Source organism: Lotus japonicus, chromosome 4 (assembly GCF_012489685.1).
Source record: "Lotus japonicus ecotype B-129 chromosome 4, LjGifu_v1.2".
In the NCBI taxonomy this organism is placed as follows: Eukaryota; Viridiplantae; Streptophyta; class Magnoliopsida; order Fabales; family Fabaceae; genus Lotus; species Lotus japonicus.
In genome coordinates, this window is record NC_080044.1 from 68,479,914 (window position 1) to 68,498,422 (window position 18,509).

An 18,509-nucleotide genomic window follows, 5' to 3' on the forward strand; every position below is an offset into this window, starting at 1 on the left:
TAATCCTCCAAGATTCACCTCTTTCTACAAAAGCTACTCAAAGCAAGTTTCTTCCTAAACCACTTCTAATCCAAATACGGTTGCTACCGAGTTTCCGAACAAATTCTGAAGGTAACTTGTATAGAAAGGGAAATGCTAGTGAATGATTTTAATATTAAACCAAACAGGCTGTGAAAAAGTTATTTTATTTTATGTGACTAGAAAAGAGAACAAACATTATAAGCTTGGATTGTATATAATGAAAACAAGGTAGGATTCTAGCTTAATCTTTTATAAGAAAAGTTTCCTCTGTTACTGATTTCATAATCTCTTTCCTATGGTAAATTGCATGAATTTTCCTGACCAACTTGATATTTGTCGGTGAGGGGGAGAACTAGGGATAAATTTAAAAGCAAGATAAACTATGGGTGTAAAGGTAAAAAAATAATCTTTCAAACTTTCACTCGTTTTTTGTTAACATATCAAGCTGTACCTCAAGGATGAAGATAATGTGAGATCCATCATTTCTAGGAGCTGATATCTGAAAATAGACAAGAAAAAGAAAACCATGTGATACCTGGCTTTCTTGGCCACTTGTACTTGAATCACCACTGCATGATGATAGTACCTGAGATCAGGATGGTCCCTCTCTGGCATTGCAGAGAGAAGAATTCAATAAGACAAGATCGGTATTACTATTCAGGTAGCCAAACAAGAGAGAAATAAGTCGGTCCTTCCACTTTCTCAAGCAAAACTCACTAGCATAATGCAATGTCCTGTACTGTTGGCCAGACAATAACGAGAAATTTTCAGTTGTTGACAACCAAATTTCTTTGTCATCTGTTTTTATCTGTTTGTCTACTTTAGTCTGTATAAGTTCTTCATGCTCAATTGGTTTTGTGTATTAAAACTTTGGTACGTAAACACAAAAGTATCGTATGCGTTTTTTTAGGTTCAGAAGAATTATTGGAAAAATTCTTCAGAGGAAGAAAATATTCTTTCTTTGATCTTTCCAAGAAATTCTACTTTGCTAAGGTTACACATAAATCAGATTTTGTATGATTTTTCACAAATACAAGTGCCTGGTGCTTTTTTTAACCAAGTCCTTGACGACAACTAGTTAAAAGGACAGATTGATATGTTAACTATTGAATAAGGTAGCTATAAACAATCGAGGGGACCTCAATGGGCATTTATCTTCTAAGTGAAGAGGATCAGCATCCTCTCTACAAACCGTTTGAGGTATACATGCAGCCACTAATGTTTTTTTGGTCAACTTTTCTTTTCTTAGAATCAATTCTAACATCATATATTGTTTCTCCACAAAATTTATTTTGACACTAGGAATCAATGGTAAAAGGATTGCACTGATTTGCTTTTGGTTCATCATCTACGGCTATAAACTGAAGTAGAACCATAGGGCACCCTTTGCCTCACCTAAAGCAAGTAGCTCCAAAATGGCACTTTGGTTGTGTACCTGACCCACTTTAAACATATCAGTGTTCACCATTGTTCACGTGACAAGTTTGCCACAAGAAGATAAGCGTAAGAGGTAGGTACCCTATTCATCAAGGTACACATACAACCAACAAGATATATCACATGTTAAGAGGAAAATAATACAATTGATAAGTAGAGACCAACCAGTTAGTAAGGGATAATGTTGCTAATTTTCAATGAAATTGTTGATGTGACTCCAATAATATTCTTACAGAATATCCTGTGTTTCATAACATGTTCAGCTGGTATGAACACAAACCAAGGACCTGTTAGTAAGAGATACATTCTTCAAACCACTCAGGAAACTGACGATATGAATACAAACTTAGATTAAATTAAGTTGATGCTTGCTTCCCTAAATCTTGGAAATTCAATGCCATTAACCCATTTCTATCCAACAAAAAATAATTTCCTACTAGTAGAGTGCAGGTTAACTCTTTGGAAGTGACTCTGCACGGAGGAAGTCTTTAAGAATGTCCTTTTCTTCATCAATTTGTTTTTTCTCTGCAGGGTCCTTAGGTTTCACCTTTCTTTTCTCTTCCAGCATCCACTCGAAAACTTCACGTTGTTGTTCTTCAGGGATACGAGCCCGCACTTCCGCAGGCGTTGCGGCAGAGACAAGGAAATCGTCATAATTTATGTCCATTGACCTTGGGACAGGCTCAGGCTCAGGCTCAGGAGGAACTTCAATAGTTTTTCCCTTGTGCAATTTATGTGCTGTTCTTCTATGAGTTTCCATAGAATCTCTCCGTTTTGCCCTTGCAAATAGAAAAGCTGCAAATCATCAAATAAAAATCATGGGGCAAGAAAGCAAATACTGATCAGCAGAACACACATATTGAAATGTTATATGATTTGTATCCCTCTTTGAATCGAAATATTGAAAAGATGGGGTCACCCAAAATTTGAAAATGTTGATTTAGAGAGGATAGGTACAAAATTTCCACATGAATTTATCATAAACACAATTTTTTATAAGATGAGGATCAATTCCCACTCATCAGTATATTCCAAATGTTCTCTCTAAATCATCAATAATTGGTAATGACAGCTATGGATTGACATCGCAGTGGAAATAATTCAGGTGGCCAATGATTTCACATGATGGAACAATTAAACGTAGATGTTCCATCAGACTGCAAAGTACCAAGGCATCAATCATTAAAGTCATTTTTCTCACTATTTCACCAAAGTAACCAAGAACCAAAAAGAAGAAAAAAGGACAGTCCCACTCATATTTTAGAATCAAACCATTTAAATACCAACGCTTTTTCAACCCGGCGAATCAGATCCCCACGTTAAGCTTCTTTTCAAACATGATAATTGTAGGCTAGTTACAGAAAAATCATGTTAGAAAGTCCAAATAGTACCAGTTCTCCATCACAACATGAAGTTACATAATAATAGAGTTCATTTACCAAGATTAAGGCACAAAAGACCAATACCCATTTGCAATGTCAACCTCTGGAGATGCACCAATTGTTTCTCTTAAACCCCTCCCTCCCATGCCCCCAAATACCCAAACAGAGATTTTCTGTTTTGCACACTACAATTTTCAACTTCATCAAATTTAGATTAAAGAAGCTCCTTTCTTGAATGCCATATGAAGGTGACAGAAAACCTCCTGATATTGTTATTACACTCACTACTTTCCTATGAAGCTCGCTCAATAATACATAGAATGATAGAAATTGAAAAGGAAGGTGTACGTGCAAGTGCCATATGTGGGCAAGTTGTACGAAGCAAAAGGCAAGAAATTAATCTGTTTTAGGAATTTAGGCAATTGATCATACACATGTAAGGCACGCACACTCATATTTTAGAATCATACATACATTTAAATACTAACACATCTTTCAAACGCGCCAAAACATGATGATAATTACAGGCTAGTTGCAGAGAAATCATGTTAGGAAGTCCAAATAGTACCAGTTCTCCATTAAAACATGTAGTTACATAATAGTGTTTAGTTACCAAGAAAAAGAGACAAAAAACCAATACCTATCTGCAATGTCAACCTTTGGAGTTGTGCCAATTATTTCTCTTAAATCCTTCCCTCCCATGATGCCCCCCATTCCCAAACAAAGATTTTCTATTCTGAACACTATAACTTTCAACTTCATCAAATTAGAAGCTATTTTCTTGAATGCCATAGCCCATATGAATGTAACAGAAACATCAATATCATCCTATATTACTTTCCTACGAAGCTAGCATAGTGATACAAACACAGAATTTAAAAAGGAAGGTGTATGTGCAAGTGCCATATGTGGGCAAGTTGTGTTAGGCAATTGATCGAACACCTGGAAGGCACAAGCGCGCAAGGCAATGTGGCCCTCGGTTACAGAAACAGGCAACAACCCATTATTTAGAATTCAGATACTAATCAAAGAAACATAAAAAGACATGAACTTGAACAGGAACATGATGATGATGATGAAGGGTGAAAGAGAGAAAACTAACCACCAAGCGCGAGATTAGAGAGCATGAGAAGGCGCCAAATGAACTTGCAGCGTTTGAGCAAGCCGGTTGGAGGCACAGGTGGCGGAGCTTCATTCATCAAAACAAATGGCGAGATCAGATTATCAGTGATGAATGATGATGATCAGTTCACTGTGTATTCTCTTGAAATATTCACCCTCTTCGTTTTCGTGTGTTGTGTATGTTTCTTTTCTGAGAACTCAACTGTCATTTGGAACTTGTCTTTTTTTTTATTTTGGGCCTATTTTGGCACCAAAGAACTTTTGATCCCTACCAATAGATTGTACGGCCCAATAATGGAATCTAACCTACCATTAAGTGTAAACTTATTACCTTAATGAATTTTTTTTTGATACATCAGAAAAGACCTCAATAAGTTTTTAAGTGGATTAATTTTTTCTTTTTAATTTTTACTTCACAATGAAGTGTATTTGTTGAGGACACTCTGGTGGTGACATATGTAAAAACACTCTGACATAAGTTTGTATGTAAGGAACATGCGTGGAAGATGATATGTTAGAAGTTGTGCTCTATATATGAGCTTCCCTTCGCCTTTTATGCTTTGTGTGGTGGAGGTGAGTTTGTGAAGAGAGAGATAGGTTGGAGAGAGTTAGAGAAGAGAAAAGAGAAGCACCCTTGTTTGGTAGGGGGAGAGAGGGGGGAGAGAGAGGTAGGGGTGTACAAGACCCGGCCCTACCCGCCAACCCGTCCTGGCCCAAGCCTTTAGGGCCGGGTTGAACCCGACCCGATCATTAAAAGAGACCGGGTTCGGGTTGATCTTTGAGTTACCCAACTTCGGGTCGGGTCGGGTTCGGGTTGACACTCGGGTCACCCGGCCCGTCCCACATATATATTTTATAAAATTTTAATTTGTTATAATGATTAAAATGTGATACATGGTGCTCAAATTTATCTTACCATGTAGATGAAATTAAAATGTTTAACATTTACCTTATGAATTAAATAAACGTTGGTCAAACTATTGACACTTTCATGCTCTAACAAGAGAAAATCATGTGTGTGTATTATGCATATGTGAGACAAGTGAAGAAATGATCAAACAAAATGTAAACCTCTCACGTGCAATAGATTATGAAAGAATTGGATTCTTTCAAGTTATTTCTTCTAAAAAATAGTTCAAACTTATAACTCTTTTAGATTATCTTTAAATTTTACAATTAGTATCAAATAGTCTTAAACTTATTGTCCCTCGGGCCAACCCGGTCCCGTCCTAAATTGGACCCGCACAATGTTGGGTTGCTTCGGGTCTAGGGACGGGTTAGGGTCTATGAATTGACCCGATCAATATTTAGGGTCGGGTTAGGGTTAACCAAAACCCGTCCCAACCCGTCCCTTGTACACCCCTAGAGAGAGGTGAGAAGGTGGGTCCTACCAGATTTTTTGGTCTCTCTAAAATGAAGAGAAATGGGGAGAGAGAGGAGAGCTTTTGTTTTTATACATATTTTAATATTTCTTGCAGTTATAAGTTGCCAGGAAACCGTCAGAAATGTTTTAACGCAACAAAAAAATATTTTTTCTCTCTCCTCCACCTCATTCTTTCTCTTCTATCTCTTTTTTTTTTTTTTATCATACCAAACAACCACAAAATCTACTATATTTCTCACTTATTTCTCTCTACTTAACTTCTCTCTTCTCTACCAAACAGAGCGCTATAGAGTAGAGTTTGAGAAATGCAAACTAAGATCTTTGTGCTTGGAGTTTGAGGTATGATGATAGTCTCTGAGGGTCATTCCATTTTGTGACAGGAAGTACATTGTGACGTTTACTAAACGGTGTGTCAGGGCCGGACTTGCGTGCTGTTATAATTTGTTGAGTTTTGATTTAGAATTTTTGCTTTTATGGGGCTAGAGACATTGACCTCAAGAGTCTTGACCCTATAAATGAAACAATTCATCCATCAATTCTAGTGAGAGGTGGAATGACACCAAACGTGTCAAGTTAGATTACGCAAGTAGCAGGTCAGCGATCAGCAGTGGTTTTGTGGACTAACGCTTAATCAAAAGAAAATAACGAATGAGTATTGTGTTTGGTCGGTCATGGTCAGCGAGCGACATTGATATGGGACCTTGTGAAACCTTGTTATTAACAGCGGTTCAGATACCCAATCGCTGTTCATAATATACTTTTTTTACAACGGTTCATTGTTCAACAAGCCTATAATATGTTTCGTGTTTTTTTTACAGCGGGTGCAACTTGAACCGCTGTAAAAGGGGTGTTGTAAAAGCCCTTTTCTAGTGACAAAGCATTACTAAAAAATATTATGACAAAAGAAAAACCCTCTCACGCACGCTTTCTCTGTGGTTGTGTAAGATTTGAGGTGCGGCGTGTTGGTTTATGAGTTGCAACTTGTGTTATCCAATTCACAATCTTAGGCGTGTAAGATTTTACCCTGGTTTGCGAGGCAATTGTATTTGTACCGAAACTTGTGTTCATTGGTTTTCTTCTATTTTTTTTTCTTGTATAGGCAGTTTTGTTTGAGTTTGACTTTTGTAGGTAACAGGTATGTGTAAGCAAAACAAAATTGTTGCTCTGTTCTTTTGCTTTTCACAGTTTTGTGCTCTCTTGCTATAAGTGGGTTTGGAGTACACCTAGTACTCCCATTTTAATACATCTTACCTTAGTTGATCAAAAAAAAAAATCAAGTCTCTCACAATTGTGTGTTGCTTTCATTTTATTCTCTTCTTGAATATATTTGATAGTATGTCTATTGTTCATATCCATCGTGAAATTAATGTTCACTCAAATTATTGTGCTCATCATGTCATCCAATACAATACATTTTCCCTGTTTTATTGTTCTTGTTTCTTTAGTGTACTGTTGTTTTCACTTTGTTTCTTTTATTATATTTCGTTGTAAGCCTAGTCCTTCTTAGACTGTAAACTCGTCCATGAGAAAATTTCTCTCATGGTTTTATCTATGATATTTCTCTTTTTCGTAAAAGAAAATATTTTCAATATATTTTAGTATATAATTTCTTTTATGTTTAGGCACACTGATATATAAGGTCTGGATCCGCCTAGTAAAATACTCATAAAATAAAATTACACTCATCATCAGAAAATGTAAAATTGTGTAACATGTGACACTGTCAGAGTGGTGTCCGATTGAATAGGCATCTAAACTATATATGTGATTATATCACCATTTGGCGACGGTAAGTCGCCGCTCTTCCTGTCTACCATTTCTGTATCTGAAGAGTCAAGATCATATATATAATTATACATATATTCTGTAGCTACTTACGTTAATATTATGGTGCAGACAAAATCAAAATCAACCGGGTATCCCACAAAGAGATCTCCCAAGACACGAAAAGCTGTGTCCAAAATATGTATCTTCGTACTTTCATGATTGAGCCAATTAATGTGAACATAAAAATTTTCAAAAATGAAGGAAAGAACATGGGGGAAGAAAGAAAAAAGTAGTCATGTTGCTTTCTCATCTGGTAATGTCTGACTGCTGCTACAGCCATAACATTCCGCTTAACTTTTCTGTGATTAATTAACAGAATCTGCAGACTACTTATATAACAACTTTGCCAACTATGAGATTGGTCTTCTCAAGATTCTAAGATCATATGTGGGCGTAGATCTCTCTCAACAAATCATTCTTCATACATACCGTTCAATTTAAACTTTCTAGATGCTTAAGAAACATTGTTATCTACCAACTCTTCTAGCTAGACATTATTAGTATTGTAGCTATGCATATATTATAATTTTCAAAATGAATAAAATTAATCAGACTACAAAATTGGGCAATGACAGGTTCAACATAAATAACTTGAAGATTTTATTTTACTTGTGGAGACAATAAGAAATCCATGAACAAGTGACTCAAACTTCTTGATTCTCTACTTGTTCAAATCAAACCTCTATATAATTAAGTTCATTATTAATTAGATCACTCACTACAACAATTATTGCCTTTTTTTCTTCCACCCTTCCCCTATTATATATTATAACTAACTCCAGTGCATACTCTTCTCTTACAATTCAAACATGGATCTCACACAATTATGATCTAATAATCAAACCACTCCTAAGATAGCAATACATATAAAAAATCTAATTATCTAGAAACCTCATCCATGAACTAAGCCATAAGACAAAGCCATGAGCAATATCGCTGCCTCCTTCTCATCCTGAGGGAAAACTTGTTGGAGAGAAGCCAAGTTCTTGCTCAAGCTTAATGTCAAATCCTCAAAACCGAACTTCTTTTTACTTTGAGATGGCTTATTAGCTCTGTGCTTCTTTTTTATCTGGGCTACCGGTGGTGCAGACTCAACTTTGGTCTTGTCTTTCTTCTTCACCAACTTGTTTCTGTTCTTCACAGATGACTCAGCTGTCACGAGAATCGTACCGTCTCCCGATGCAGCTGCAGCAGCCGCCGCCATGGCACGTCTTGCCTTCCTTTGTCTGATCCCACATGCGTTGCAAAGAGACTGTTATAAATACACCAAATTATATAAGTTTTCATCATCATGGTTAATTAGCAAAATGTTAACAATAATAATTCTTATCATTCTATTCTTCTAATTCTAAGATACACGGTGAAAACCACATTGTGGCTAAAAATATGATAAGGGAGTCGGAAAACTGCTTCTATATTCACTGTGATTTTAGCTTTGCTGTGATCTTCTATATGTATCCAAACAAGCAAGCCATGTGTTTGGATAGGAATGAGACAAAATTGCATAATTATATTCTACAAACTATAACTCATCTTCTTCATAACCCAACACACGCATATTTGGTTCCACGCTGAAATGTTGTAGAATCACCTCTTTTAGAAGCTAAATTAAAAGGCTTAACTTATGACTTATGAGTGAACCTGATGACTTGAATTTTGTATAAATTGTGTAAACAAATATGTACTGTTAGAGACTAAAAATGAAAATTTAGAACTTGGTCGTTACCAAGCAACAAAAATTGTTGAGTACGTGGAATCCATTGAGATTTTTTGTTTTTCTTGGATTTACCTTGGGGCCTCTTGGTCCACTTCTCCAGAGAGGTGTCTTAGTGGTGTTGCAATCAGCACAAACCCTAACAGTGTTAAAACTTTGGTTTGAATAATTGTTGCTGCTATTGTCAGTTCCAACAGGTGACAATGGTAGCTTTTGATCTTCAAATCTCTGCATAGTGTTTTCAGCTACAGCATAAGAAGTTCCCCTTTGATCAGGAACAATCATCTTCCTCATAATTCTCATCTTTGAAGACATCCACTTCACTGATAAAGAACCATCCTCATGAGCTTCTTCAAGATTTTCACCATCCCTTTCTTCTCTTTTCCAAACTCTCAGCTTATGTTTGCTGCTGCTGCCATGCTTCTCTGCAGCTGAATTATCCCATGATCCGCTAGAAGGAATAATAATCTTCTCGTCCTAAAGATCACATAACAAAAACGGATTAAAACAAAGAGGTATATAATATCCTAGTGATCATAAGTACTTTGAGGGAAGGGATCAAGTTTTCTACTAATAATAATACTATCTATATGCAGCTTAATTAATTATATCATGTTTGGATTAACTCTGGCCTTTCCTACACCTTGCACATAGCAGGAGCTTTATAACACCGCCTTTGATTTTTTTTCTTAATTAGCTCTGATTCTAAAAAATTAACTTTGAAAATCATAAGCTACTTGAAGAAGCTTCGATGATCCGTAGAATTAATTATGACTCTCAAATCAGAAAGATTTTGAAACATGCACTTGGTATGTAAATATGTCACCTCTTCCTCATTTGGTGAGTGCTTGGGTTCCCAGCAGTATGATCCTTCTTGATCTTGATCAGGTGGGTTGAAGAGGATAGGATATGAAATAGAAGAAAATGAAGAAGAGGCTACAAGATGGTTTGGGCTGAAAAGCTCATCATGGTTTTGATCATCTTGATTAAGATCAAGAGGCATGAGAGAGGGTGACACTGAAGGGCGGTGAGCTGGTATCATGGACGCACACACATAAACACTCACAGACAAATCAAGTCACACAGAGAGAGGACAGAGGACAGAGCAGAGATGAGAGGTGAGAGATGGATCAGTGCAAGTATGCAGCTGAAACGGTCTTCTTTTTGTCTAGTAATCAAAGGTCGAAGAGGGCTGAGAGGGGGAGAATAGGAGGTAGAGAGAAGATATATACGGCAAACATGCCATGCTTTCTAATCATATAAATAACCTGATCATCCTAGTTGCATAAATGGTAGTATTGAGATAAGATAAATGTATTCAAATTAAATTATATTATGTACGTGCTTTGTGTGAGTAATTTCTACCTATCAAATTGATTTTGAGGGAACATAAGCCTATTCTATATACATTTAGTGTGTTTATATCAGCATTATCAAAATTGATTTTTTTTAAATATTAATAGTAAAAGTGAATTGAAAATGAAGTGATTTGTGTTTGATTACACTTATGAAAAATAATTTTTTATAGAGAATATGTTGTGAAATAAGTTATAAAATTTTATAATTGACTACATTCAACTTATAAACTACTATCTTTAGATTCTATTAGAATTGATTTTTAAATTCAAATTAATTCTCTAAAATTACTCTCAAGCATTATGGTGTCATCCAAAGTTGTTTTTCTATTAAAATTGATTATAAGGTTTCATACTAGAAAATCAAGCACACACTTAAAAAAAAAAAAGAAATTAAAGTAGTTTCTCTATACCATAATTTTTGCTTCAATATGCTTTATTCTCAATTAGTTCCCAAACACCTGAATAGATAACCACGAGTGTTACTTGGGTGTACTTGGATGACACCCCTTGTGCCTATTTCTATTAATAATATAATGACTTATAAAAAAAAAGATAACCACGAGAGTCCTTTATATGTTTCCAAAATAGGAAAGAAATGCTTGGTATCATTAGATTGTCAGTGTTCTTGTTTCTACTTTATACTATATTTTAGTGTGCCCATGTATAACACATAAGATATCTATTTAATAATACTCATAAATAAGAAAACTTATAATTCCCTTATATTTTCTTGTATACTACTCTGTTAGTAAATTTATGATTTTATGGGGGGAGATAAGATTAAAAAGAAAAAAATTAGAATTACTAAAGGATTTTGTAATAAATGCCATCGTTATAAGACATTCACGTGACTTGATGTCACCAAATGAAGACAAGTTAAAAAGACAAAAGAAAAATGGAGTGTGTGGAATGCTACTACGCTGACCCCATACGTATGACAAAACCTTATCTGCACAAAGTTTTTACCCGCCTCTCTGCGACGACATCTCACTGTAAAGTTTAAACTTTTCATTTCCCTTTTTCTTTGCCTCGAGGGTTTTCAAAAGATCGAGTTTTGCATGAGATATTAAACATCCTTGTGCTTGCTTCTGCATGATCTAGCTAGTTGCATTGGGCAGACAAATTGACAGGTCACCCTACAGAATAATGACATTATCTTTTGAGAGGCGACACACCTAACTTTTCAAGTTTTTACCTCGCCGGTTTCCATATGTGCCGTTCAAAACAATAAAGTTTGGTATTATTGACTAATCTCGATCGGTAACCTTTGCCGATATTGCTTAGACAAAGTCGTCGTAAATTATTGACGATTTTGTCCGTCGATAATTTACTAATAAGAGTATCTGTCAGTAAAGAAAGAAAGTACTGATGATTAAAGTTGTCACTAATTTGTCGATAATCATGTCAACTTTGGTGAGAACTCATTTTGTCGCGGATGAAATAGTTAGCTAATTGGAAAGAACTTCAACTTTTACTTTATAGTCTATACTACGCTTTTCATGACAATGTTTGATTCCCTTCATATAATATCATATTTTTATTTTTTAAAAGCAAACAAAATAGTTTTATTAATTAAAATAGAGTACAAGATATACCCAAGAGATCAATGAGCATGCATACACGTCTAAAAATCAAAAGTTAAATAAAAAAAGCTACCAATGTACAAGCTAAAAGATCAACACCTTCATCTCAATATTCTGCACAAATTAAAAAGCAACAAGTTGGATTGAACTCTTAACAAAAAAAAAATAGTATAGTGAACTATTTTTGTCTTGCCGTCGAGGCGTCGACCACCACCAAAATCTTAATATAACTAACCACACAATATGTTGTAAACAAATTGAAATAAAAACCTACTTAATCCGAGCAATCTTTTTTTGATAGGCAAATGTTAGTGGTTAGTTGTTAGTAAGTTAGAAATTCCCTTCAAAGTTCCCTTCCAGGATTCGAACCCTGGAACTTCCCCTCCACACCCTTATGTCCCCTAGCTCTTACCACTTGAGCTAACCCTCGGGGACACCCGAGCAATCTGTATTGATCAAATAGTTGCTTGTGAAATTACTGCTCAGATTTCCGCTTTTACAACAAACAAGAAAGTAATTATTGAAATTGATCAATAAAATGTTATCTAAGCTTTCCTTTCATTGGCTTGAGCTTTTCTTTAGACAGGAAAAAGAATTGGCATTGAAATCCATTAATCATTAGCATCCACGAATTATCCTCCTGTAACCAAAAAAAAAATTAGCATCCACCAAAAAAGGGATTGGGACCCTCTCTAGCCCAAAATCCTCTCCAGCCTCTACGGCTCATTTATAGTCATAGATCAAAATAATTAATGGTTGAGATGTGTTAAGGTGAAAAAAGTAATTTAAACACTAAATTCTTTTAAGTGTAATATACACTGCTGGACCCTCCAGCAACTTGAGAGGATCCAAAATTCCAAAAAAAGCATTAACCTTTAAAAGTACGAGAACTACCAAAAAATAATTGTCGCATATCAATAGGATATTAATTAAATGATAAAATTACTTAACAACTCACAAATTGAAATTAAATGAGTTTCAAACTTAAAATTGGTATAGTCATGGACCCCTTTGCTCGTTGTTTAAGGCAGGCCGACCCAAGGCAAAAAGCTTAGTGTACCCGTGAATAGGGGACCTCACACTTCTTTGAAATTTCAAAATGTAGAAAGCTCAATGTGATATGCTAAGTATGAATGCATGCATTTATAAAGGGAAATGGGAAGGAAAACATCCTCTAGAACATTCCCCTAATCTAAAATTTGGAAGAGAAGTATGAACGAGTGAAAAATTTAGAATGAGACGAGAAATTGAAAAAGCAGCTATTTTAAAATTCTCAACTTCATTATATGCCTTTATGATTTAATCTTAAATGTCAAATCATAAATGACAATATTTAATTTCTTATTAATAACATCCGAGACTCAAATTGATGATTTTATACTACTCATCTCATATTGCTTTTATTGCATCACAAATTGCTTTCTACTTCATAATGTCTGGCGTTACTTAATTTAACATCTTGGCTTTGCATGCTAAGCTTAAGGCTCCCTGTTTAGCCTGACTCAAATGTCATTAGGCCCATCATTGTCCTGGTCACTCTAGAAAATTCACAATCAACTGAAAGTCGCACCGCATTGGTTGATGATGCACGACTAAAATGCAATGATAAACACCTCATTTTCACTACTGATTTACACTTGTCTTATGCAATTCCTATACATAGCTCATGTGCTTTCAAGCGTATCTACATAATGCAAGTGAAAAGAGAACCAAAGTAAAAATCAGTGTAAAATAAGTTAAAATAGACGCTAAATGTGGACTTAGGCAAGCTGATGAAGTGACACGGTCATGCTAGCTTCAAGCCACGATTGTACTAAATGAATTTAGAAGATCATACTCATGCATCACTCCAACATGCCTATGCGCTGACGTATTTAAAGCTAACACGACCATGCTACCTGAGTTACGATCGTGCCATTCTACGCACGACTTGATGCTTCAACCACAGTTCTTTAATTTACATTTTTTAATGCCTCATGTTATAATAGGACAACATTAATTAAAACATCTACATAACTGTCCCAAATTTTGTCCTAATTATCATTACTGGTTTTGTATGTAATGAGGGTTGATGATTATCTAAACCAATTATTTTCTATATCAATTATCTATGAATCATATATTTATATTTAATGACAAACTGATGATCATGTCCCATAGGAACCAAATTCTTGTTGCCCTGCGTAGATAAATTGTAATAATTATGGATGGCAGCAGTGGCGGACCCACATAGGAGTGAGGGGGTTCAGTTGAACCCCCTGAAAAAATAAAAAATTCTACTTACCCCCTGTATTAATTTTTTTTTGAACCCCCTGAGATTTTTAATTTGCACCCATAACCCCACTTGTACCTCTCTCTCTCTCACAAACAGACAGGCTACTCACGCAGTCACGCCCCTCACCCAGTCTTTCTCTTGCTCTCTCACAATCTCATTAGATCTGGCCGTCAACAAGCACTGAAGCACACACGCAGCCCACCACCGGCCACCAGCCCACCACCACACCATGCCACCACCGCCGCGCGCCTCTCAAGTGAGTGAGGGGGAGGGATGCTTCAGATCTGAAAGGAGGGCACAGAAAGCAGAAAGGGATGCTTCAGATCTGAAAGGGACTGAAAAAAAGAATGGAATTCCTTGACCTGGACCGTCGTTATTCTCTCACTCATCCTTCACCTCCCATTGCAAATATTAGCACCTGTTCGGCTGTTCTTAAGTTATTTTGTTTATTTTTCCATGTTATTGTTAGCTTTCATGGGAAGGATGAACGTTGTTGAAATTTCTTGTGTATTATTACTAATAATTTATTAGCCTGAGGAATCAATATACATTCATTTTCTTCTCCAAAAAAAATAAAAAATAAACGTGAGAGTGATTTTTCAAGTGATTTTTGGCAGAAATGCAATAGGTGGCTAGGCATACTATCGGTAATACCGGAATCGTGTTGAGCACATTTCCTACAGTTTAGGGGAGAATTTTGGACAGCAAATCAAAGGAGGGGTGCAAAATCTGTGTGGCATGCACTGGTTTGGATTCTATGGCTCTCAAGAAACAAAATCATTTTCAGAAACGGTGATAAGGATGTAGAAAAGATTTTTGACTTGGCACAAATGAGAAGAGGTTTGTTTTCTCAACATATGATTGGATGTCTAACCCAAGATATTGTTTGGGTCGATGCTTGTGAAATTTGCCAAATCTGCACCCTTGGCTTTGATTTCTTAATTGATGATGCTGTTAGACAACTACTATTATGTATTTATGTGTTATGTCTTGTGCCTAAAGTGATAGAGTTTTATTGACTTTTGCATAGGCAGGGGAAGGTGAGATTTAGAATGCAGGGAGCTTTTTGTGTCTGCATAATTCACTGGTTGTAGGATCGATTTTTGCTTTCTGTACTGATCTTGGACCTGCTTGTTCTGTTTTTTTTCTTTCTATTTACCTTTCCTTCCCTTGTAATTATTCTCTTGTATCCCTTAAGTTAGAGTACCCCTAATGCTCTTATTTAATACAATTTTACTTACAAAAAAAAACCACATGTTTTTAATTATATTTTTATCAATGTGCTCATTTGAAAAAAAAAATTGAACCCCCTGACCCCGGGTCCTGGATCCGCCACTGGATGGCAGTCCTACTATATTATATATATGAATCAAATAAATCAAGCCAACATCAAAATATCCCAGATAGAAATGAAAACTTCAAAATTGAGGCATACATGTGCCACACTTTTATCCTAAACATGACGGATGGCCCATAAACAATATGGAACATAGAAGAGCTTTTAGTACAAAAATTAATTAAAAAAAAACAAGAAGAAATTTTCTTGTCTATGAATGACAGTCCCTCAACCTCAAGTCCTCAACGATAATATTATATATAAAATAAAATGGTTGCAATTTTTACGATCAAGAAGTAGGCTACGTATACGGTTTGTAAATCACTCTGTACACGTTTGATGCTCGTGTCAATGCTGTCACTGATAGGGACTTCATGAGAAATTATCAAGTAACACAGGGTAACTCCAAAATTATGGTACTTTTCAAAATTGGCAAAGGGGCCATTTCGTTTCAACTACATGACAGTTTTTTTCCTCTCAATAACATACACAAGGGCCATATGGTCCTCTCTCCCTCTTTCTATTCCAAGATCTGAGTGTGTTATGGTGGATCCAGAATTTCATGGGCAACTGGGCAAGGGTAAGGCTAAAGATGAAATTAAAGATTTCACAATATATCTTGTGGTATGGGTGCGAGGCTACTACTAACCAAGAGTAATTATACGTGGACATATGATTTTTAGGGGATATTGAATAAAAAACTTACAACGGTTAAAAACTTCTATTAAACAGTTTGTTAATTGAATGTTGCGAAAACTATATGTCTGAGTATCATTTTCCCTAATCTAATAATGAACTACGTCATATGGACACAAATTAGTGTGTAATATAATTTAATTTGTTTAACTCAATTATGTATGATTGTGGTTTTATGGGAGCCTATATTATCATCATGATTGCAATCATCAATAAACATGATTTTATATCAGGATGTTTGAGATAATATGGAAAGACAAAATTAATTCATCACGGTAATAATGATGAATTTTGATTCACTCACACATTACTTCATTTTAGTACTCGACGGTAATAAAATTTGACTCCATCTGTATCGAAAGCGAAAGAAAAAAAAGGCTGATCTATGTCAGTACGAAGATATTTTAATAGTTTTAAATAATTAAGTAGAGTTCCGCATAATGTTTTTTTAGGCCAATAAATGCATTAGTAAAAGGAAGCACACAATGGTGCTTCAACAGTTCAACTATTTTCGCAAGTAGGAAACCAGCAACTGAAGTGGTCCAACAAATAACCATCACCTCCTAAACTCGTGTTCCTATAAGGTATAAGGTATAGTGGGCACTTAATTAATTTGGTTGATTTGGGATGGCGCTTAAAATGGGAGGCTTACATGCTTTTGGTAGATTGAGGTATCAAAGCAATTTGCTTCCTGAGAATGTTTTGTAGGGGTTTTCTAGTTTAGGGCTCAAAGTAATTAATAAAGGAAAATAATTTGTTCACGATGTGATAAAACTTAAAAGAGAGTGGAGTGTGAAATTTCCATAACTTGTTCTACTCTTTATAAAGATTAAATTAATCATATATTTAATCATAAACATCCCTACTTGTATTTTACGTGTCCTCTTTTCACCTTCACCATTGTTCCTAAATAACTACTACTGCTTCACACTCTCCATGGCCTCTATCACACAACACCTTCCATCATCACCATCGTTTTGTGCCTCCACCAGTCCACCAACATTCAGCAGCACCCTCCACCGCCACATATATAGAACCCTTCATTAATAAGACTCGATCAATTGCTACCAATACCATTGCTGTCACCCTTGACCCAAACATCTCATTCTTAGATCCTTTAATCCATCACACTCACTCACTCAGGATTTCAATTAATTGTTCTTTTAATTAATAATTTTGTTGGGGCCAAAAGGTTACACGTTGAATTACAGAAATTTAATGAATCATGAGATATAATATGGTCTAGGATAAGAGTAACCAATTAATTCCAGTGTGAAAGAAGGAATGAGGAGTAACATCAAAAAATTTGGAAGTTGGGCCCCGCCTCCTACCGCGGCGACCACAAACGTAGCCGATGGTGACCGTGGACAGTGGTCCTTATTAGTAATAGTGTCTTTTATTATGATTCCAAATGGGGTATCAACCTCCTCTATTACCGTTAGACCTAAAAACCCAAAATTAGGCCCAATGTTCCAAAAGATATATACCTACCAGGCCTTGTTTTGCTGATTGTTCCTTTGTATCCAACTTTTGGATCACCCAGTTTATTTGACCAAAAAAGATGTCTATCTGAAAATAAATATATAATTCCACAAAAATTTATATGTTGAGAGTGGGATTTGAACCCACGCCCTTTCGGACCAGAACCTTAATCTGGCGCCTTAGACCAACTCGGCCATCTCAACTTGTTGATACAATTTATAACCAATATAAGATAAATCCAATATTGTTCTGTCCCAAAATGAGAACAATATCAATATGCAAGGGTGGAGTGCTAATATATATACGGGCCCAATCTACGTCCCACCCAGACACAAGATGTATCTCGTATATCTTATCCATATTTTAGTGGATTAAAATGTGAAAGGGTTTGTTTTTTTTCTTTTCTATTGAGATGCATTGGAATTGGAATGTTGTTCCACATTATCATTGTGAATTTTAGTGAACATTCACCGAATGAAATACACTTGTTGGATTTAATGAATGTGTTTTCGCCTCACTTCAACACAAATTGAAGTTGACATTTACAATATTATGCTAATTAAATTATTTAAAAGTTTTCAAATTAAAATTAAAAATCAACAGACAATGGCACTACCTATGGACCCCCAACATTGCTTCCAACTTCGTACAAAACACTCACAAAGAAACTACTATTGGAATAAAATATGCGTGAAGTGCTTAGACTATTTTAATACTATGTGACATTTTACATGTACATAAGTAGTATTGAACAATCCAAATAAGCAAACCACCCATTGATGCTCTAGGATTGGATTCAAAGCAGCTTAAATTTTGAAGAAATAAAGCAGCTTAAAAATAACGTACTTGGCAAGTGTGGAATCTTGCTTCATAAGTAACAGAGTAACATGTT

At 35.6% G+C, this 18,509-nt stretch overlaps 2 protein-coding genes and 1 non-coding gene across 3 annotated transcripts; all 3 read right to left on the reverse strand.

Annotated features, from left to right (window-relative positions):
* Positions 1-1,626: 1,626 nt before the first annotated feature.
* On the reverse strand, positions 1,627-4,168 carry LOC130715753 (uncharacterized). The gene is made up of 2 exons (XM_057565874.1): positions 3,943-4,168; positions 1,627-2,253 (listed from the first exon to the last, which is right to left on the reverse strand). The coding sequence occupies exons 1-2, from the start codon at positions 4,037-4,039 to the stop codon at positions 1,910-1,912; spliced, it is 441 nt and encodes a 146-aa protein (XP_057421857.1). The 5' UTR covers positions 4,040-4,168; the 3' UTR covers positions 1,627-1,909.
* Positions 4,169-7,749: 3,581 nt separating this feature from the next.
* On the reverse strand, positions 7,750-10,144 carry LOC130715667 (GATA transcription factor 21). The gene is made up of 3 exons (XM_057565784.1): positions 9,714-10,144; positions 8,963-9,364; positions 7,750-8,425 (listed from the first exon to the last, which is right to left on the reverse strand). Exons 1-3 carry the CDS (start codon positions 9,927-9,929, stop codon positions 8,066-8,068), a joined length of 978 nt encoding a protein of 325 aa, XP_057421767.1. The 5' UTR covers positions 9,930-10,144; the 3' UTR covers positions 7,750-8,065.
* Positions 10,145-17,739: 7,595 nt separating this feature from the next.
* On the reverse strand, positions 17,740-17,820 carry TRNAL-AAG (transfer RNA leucine (anticodon AAG)). The gene has a single exon. It is a non-coding gene; the product is annotated as a tRNA-Leu (tRNA).
* Between the last annotated feature and the right edge of the window lie 689 nt (positions 17,821-18,509).

Bases quoted from the DNA above. Each gene is read 5' to 3' on its own strand.
- LOC130715667 (XM_057565784.1), bottom strand. From the start codon at position 9,929: ATGATACCAGCTCACCGCCCTTCAGTGTCACCCTCTCTCATGCCTCTT. The intron at 9,365-9,713 runs GTGACATATTTA...TGTGATCTTTAG, and splicing joins ACTCACCAAATGAGGAAGAG to GACGAGAAGATTATTATTCC. The intron at 8,426-8,962 runs GTAAATCCAAGA...TATTTATAACAG, and splicing joins GTGGACCAAGAGGCCCCAAG to TCTCTTTGCAACGCATGTGG.
- LOC130715753 (XM_057565874.1), bottom strand. From the start codon at position 4,039: ATGAATGAAGCTCCGCCACCTGTGCCTCCAACCGGCTTGCTCAAACGC. The intron at 2,254-3,942 runs GTTAGTTTTCTC...GATGATTTGCAG, and splicing joins CTCTAATCTCGCGCTTGGTG to CTTTTCTATTTGCAAGGGCA.